The sequence below is a fragment of the Oryzias latipes genome, chromosome 18 (assembly GCF_002234675.1).
Source record: "Oryzias latipes chromosome 18, ASM223467v1".
In the NCBI taxonomy this organism is placed as follows: Eukaryota; Metazoa; Chordata; class Actinopteri; order Beloniformes; family Adrianichthyidae; genus Oryzias; species Oryzias latipes.
Window position 1 is genome coordinate 22,828,684 of NC_019876.2, and position 5,023 is coordinate 22,833,706.

At 36.9% G+C, this 5,023-nt stretch overlaps 1 protein-coding gene across 1 annotated transcript; it reads left to right on the forward strand.

Moving 5' to 3' along the window:
• Positions 1-2,437: 2,437 nt before the first annotated feature.
• On the forward strand, positions 2,438-4,197 carry LOC105356463 (macrophage mannose receptor 1-like). Its single transcript, XM_023966385.1, has 4 exons — positions 2,438-2,513; positions 2,603-2,977; positions 3,143-3,478; positions 3,599-4,197. Exons 1-4 carry the CDS (start codon positions 2,480-2,482, stop codon positions 3,940-3,942), a joined length of 1,089 nt encoding a protein of 362 aa, XP_023822153.1. The 5' UTR covers positions 2,438-2,479; the 3' UTR covers positions 3,943-4,197.
• Positions 4,198-5,023: the final 826 nt, after the last annotated feature.

Here is a 5,023-nt window from a genome sequence, read left to right on the forward strand (position 1 = left end):
TATTTACACACAGTGGTGGACAAAATTGTTGGTACTCCTCAGTTAAAGAAAGTCCACAATGTTCATGGAAATTACTTGAAACATTCTAAAGTAACTATAAATTAAAATGTGTTAAAAATGAAATAATCAAAATCAGCCATTACTTCTGAGTTGTTAATTAACAGAATTATTTAAAAAAAAAACTAATGAAATAAGGCTGGACAAAAATGATGGTATCTCCACAAAAGACTGAGAACTAATTGGCCAGAAGGTCATGATGAACTCAGGTATGTCCTTTAATTGACGTCACAGCTGTTTTCAAACCAATAATCAGTCAGTCTGCCTATTTAAAGGGAGACAAATAGTACACAAATAGTAAAGGTGGTACACACCTTTTCACCAAACGTTGCTGTTTGGTGAAAAGGTGTGTACCACACTGAACATGGACAACAGAAAGCGAAAGGAGAGAATTGTCCCAGGACACGAGAAACAAAATTATAGACAAACATTGTAAAGCTAAAGGCTCTTCTTCTTCTCTCCAACTCCATGTCCCACCTGCCCGTCTTGCCACCATGGGGGGCAGAGCTTTCAGTTGCCCCACCCCCCAGCTTTGGAATTATCCTCCTTCCGATCTACACAATACTGACTCCCTGCCACTGTTCAAATCCAAACTCAAGACTCATCTCTTCAAGCAATCATACAGTTAATCCATTCAGTTAACACAACTTAATGCGATTTTGTCTGTTGTTTTTCAATCCTGTTTTTATTACGTATTATTGATGTTTATCTTTGTTTATTCATGTTTTACTCTGTTAATTTCTTACAGATTATTTGTTCTATTTTTTCCTTATTTTTAACCTTGTACAGCAAGGGTGACCTGAAAGGCGATTGAAATAAAATTCATTATTATTTTATAATTATTTGTACTCAGCTGAAAACAAGTCTTAAATCACTCTCAGTGCAGGTCTGTGTCCCTGTCATTCAGTCAATCCTGATACGTAGCACGCAATTCTTCACTGCTGTGATCTTATCAATGTTTGACTTTGTCGTTTTTAACAGAACCAACCCAAAACAAAGCCACATCTATTATCTTAGTAATGGATAAAGCTGGACAAGGTGTTTGTTATAATAGACTGATGGGGTACGTAAAGGGCTGATTGTGTTAGATGGTAAACTGTGGAATCAGGTAAGTCAACATATATTATGTTATTAATTAATAGTTTGTGGTAAATATTTTTTGGATTACTCAGAAAAGTGTTTCTACTGTTTTATGTGTTAAATTAGAGCACTCTGGAGCTGATGTTTTTATTTTTATTTTTTTATTTTTTATGATTTTGTTCGAGATTAGGGGGGGGGAGTACCCCTTGTTGGTTGAGACGTGAAGTTTTGAAGTCTGTTATATTAAAAAAAACTTCATGAAGGCACTTTCTTAGTAGTAGTAGTAGTTATTTTACTCTACAGTAATGTCATGAATTTAAATGAAAATTCTTAGAAATTACGCTTTTTAGGGTCGATTCCAATTAAAGAAATTAAGAATTAATCACAGATCACAAATAATTATTAACACCAGATTGTTTCCCGGTTTTCAAAAGCGGCATGACAATTAAACCACTGAAACCCAAAAAAACTTTTTTCATCCTACTTTTTCTACTTTTTAATATTGTTACTTGACATAAATAAGACTATTCCTATAACCAGAGCACAATTTATTTTCTGAATTGTCATCACATCACTTACTTTCTTTTTGCTTCTTTGTCTCGTAACACTGAGGGTCTTAAACCATGATGTTTTCTTATCAATAAATAAAGTCCATGAAAGCATGCATCATGTTTATACAATTCAAATGCTGTAAGAGGTGTGGCATCAACAGATATGTGAAAGTCTGAAAGGATGATTATGTGAGAGCAGTGCTGAACAGTGCTGAGTGTCAGTCAACCAAACATCCTCGTCCAGGAAGCACGGCACACGTAAGTTTCTACTTTGCTTACAAATTTAAAGTAATGTGTCCAAACAATCTATTATCGAGTGATTATTTATAAAAATCAATGCAAACTGATGAAACTGTTCAGATTCAAATTGTTTTCAATTTACCATCAATTAATGTTGGTTTGTAATGAGATGATCCAGAGTACTTCTGGTGCTTAGGAGTCTTTGAACGTTTTTATTGTAGCTCTTGAAGATCTACAAAGCTCCATAGGCCATATTTGTTCTCTTTCCAAGTATATTTTCCTGTTTATTAGCAACATTACTTGAGGAACTAAAAAGGCCTCTTTTCTGTCCATTTGAGTTTTCTACGAGAAATGAAACATTTGTTCTGCTGAATCTGAATGAGTCGTATCCCTTTTAACCAGAGATTAACCTTATAAATAATCAGAATACAATTTTTACTTATGGAAATAGAACTGTTGCAGCTAATGTGTCTGGTTCTGATTTTGCTCTTTAACTCAGCTGGATGAAGAAACACTAAAGTCAAACTGGTAATCAGTCTGACAGAGCAGACATGCAATGGAATCTGATTCTGCTCATTCTGATGGGTAAGAACATTTCTGATCTTAAAGTGTTTTATTTTAATGAGGTTGAAAGTTTGTGTTGTCATTAACTGTCTCACTGTTGTGTTTTTCAGCTCAGTCTTGGTCCATCACAGGTCAGCTATATGAGTATAAATACCTGAATACACCAGAGACCTGGGAGGAGGCTCAGCAGTACTGCATCCAACATCACACTGACCTGGCCACAGTGACTAACATGACAGACATGAAGAGGCTCAGGGAAGCAGCAAAGAACAATGTTCCAAATACAGGAGCGTGGATCGGCCTGCAACGGCCCCAAACAACAAACAGGAAGTGGCACTGGTCTCTGCCTGGACTGGAGTTCAATGAAACTAACTGGGGTTTTGGTGAATCTAGCACACATGACCAGTATTGTGGGGCTATAAGGAAAGACCTCACATGGGTGGATCATGAGTGTGGTGCTAATAAATCTTTCATTTGCTATAACGGTGAGAACACTGCTTCGTTTTCTTTGAACATAAACGTCTGTAAACAAAAACATGGTATCTAGTTTTAAAAAAAAGTGTTTAGGCTGCAAAATATGTTCCTGCTTGAGAAAAATAGTTTTTGATGAAAGTTTGTATGTTTGCTTGTTTTATTTCTTTGTTTAATAGACAGCGACACATCTGAGAGATTTTACTTCATTAAAGAAGTAAAGACCTGGTTTGAAGCTCAGAGGTTCTGCAGGGACAAACACACTGACCTGGTCAGTGGACTGCAGCAGCTACGAGATGAACAACTGAACAAAACCATTGACTCTAAATCTTTTGATTTTGTTTACATCGGTTTATTCAATGATGACTGGGAGTGGTCCAATGGCAGCAGTTTCTCTTTCAGACAGTGGGATGAAAACAATTATGATGATAAAGATGATCATAATTATACCATGTTAACTCAATCAGGAATGTCAAAAACTAAGAATAATAATAAACCCTTCTTCTGTTATGAAGGTGAGAAACTGTCACAATGTGATCAGCACATCCATCCTGTAATCATTAAATGTTTCACAGCAAACATCAATATACATTAAGAAAAAATGACCTGGTTTCATGCATGTTTTTCTCCTTCAGATCATGTGATCCTGATCAAAGAGAACAGATCCTGGGAGGAGGCCTTATACTACTGCAGACATCACCACCATGACCTGGTCACCATCACTAACATGGATGAACAGAGATGGGTCCAGGAGAAAACCAAGAATGCCTCCTCTCCCTTTGTGTGGACTGGACTGCGCTACACCTGCACTCTGGGGTTCTGGTTCTGGGTCAGTGACGAGGTGGTCCACTACAAGAACTGGGCTTCACCTGGACAGGTGAATGAGTGTGACATGTCAGGAGCCATGCAGACAGGAGGAGAACACAAGTGGTTCAAGAAACATGATGAGGAGAAGTTCAACTTTTTCTGTTCAAAGTGAAAATTTGTTCACTCATTCCTATTTTACCTGCGTAGAGTTTTCTTAAGAGCAGACAATATGAATTAACAATTATGTTTATAACTGTATTTTTTACCTGGTAATGGTTATATTAATCCTAAAACTGTCCTTTTTCATTCAAGGTTTGTTGAATTTTGTCTTAAAGTGTTGACAGATAATTCCTTTATGTTGGGTTATAATTGGGTGGTGTGTTTTTGTTTGAATTTTTTATGACCCAATAAAAAGTACATTAAAGCAGTTATTTTTTTTTATTTTAGTCTATTTCAACAAATGACGAGAAGAACATCCAGGAAATGTTTTTGATGAAAATGTATTTAATACCATAATGTAAACATTACACACACCAGTTCACATATATCATCTCTTGAATATATGTAATACACATGTTTTGAAAAGGTATTTAATGTCTGGGGAAATCCGCTCAATCCGTGGAAGAAAACTGCTAAATAAGATGACAAGTCACAAAAAAGGGACAAAGTCTAAACAAAATAATTTCACACACAAAAAAGTTTGTGGAAGTCTGAACATTTTGAAACATAAAAACAAATTAAAGCTACAAGTAGCATTTAGCGGGCCCGAGCACGTGCGACCGCATGGCACGAGCGACCGCCCCGTGAGCAACGCCCTGCTCGAGCCATTCTCGTCGTTTTTTCTTGTCCATTCTGGAGCTCCAAGCTATTGTTAATACGACAGCAGCCTGGGGGGGGGGGCTGTAATCTGTTGCCTTAAGGGACAAAGACTTTTGCATATAGCATGAAAAAAATTCTTAAATCTAAGCCTCGTTTAGACCTGCTCATTTTCTCATCAAGTAGAAGAAGGTTTTATCAGATTAAGAAACAAGCAATGATAATTGCTATCACTGTCCCTAAGGATGAGAACAATAGAACTCATTCAATTTCCACTACAATGTCTAGATGAGTGTCAGCTATGTCTGATAACTTGGCCAATTAGCTGGACCGGGATCTTACAAAGTGCAGGTGGTTTAACGTCCAGTGTGATGAGTCTGTGGACGGCAACAGTACAGCATAGCTTTTGGTTTCCACAAGAGAAGAACTCCTGACAC

Bases quoted from the DNA above. Each gene is read 5' to 3' on its own strand.
- LOC105356463 (XM_023966385.1), top strand. From the start codon at position 2,480: ATGCAATGGAATCTGATTCTGCTCATTCTGATGG. The intron at 2,978-3,142 runs GTGAGAACACTG...TTTGTTTAATAG, and splicing joins ATCTTTCATTTGCTATAACG to ACAGCGACACATCTGAGAGA. The intron at 3,479-3,598 runs GTGAGAAACTGT...TTTCTCCTTCAG, and splicing joins ACCCTTCTTCTGTTATGAAG to ATCATGTGATCCTGATCAAA.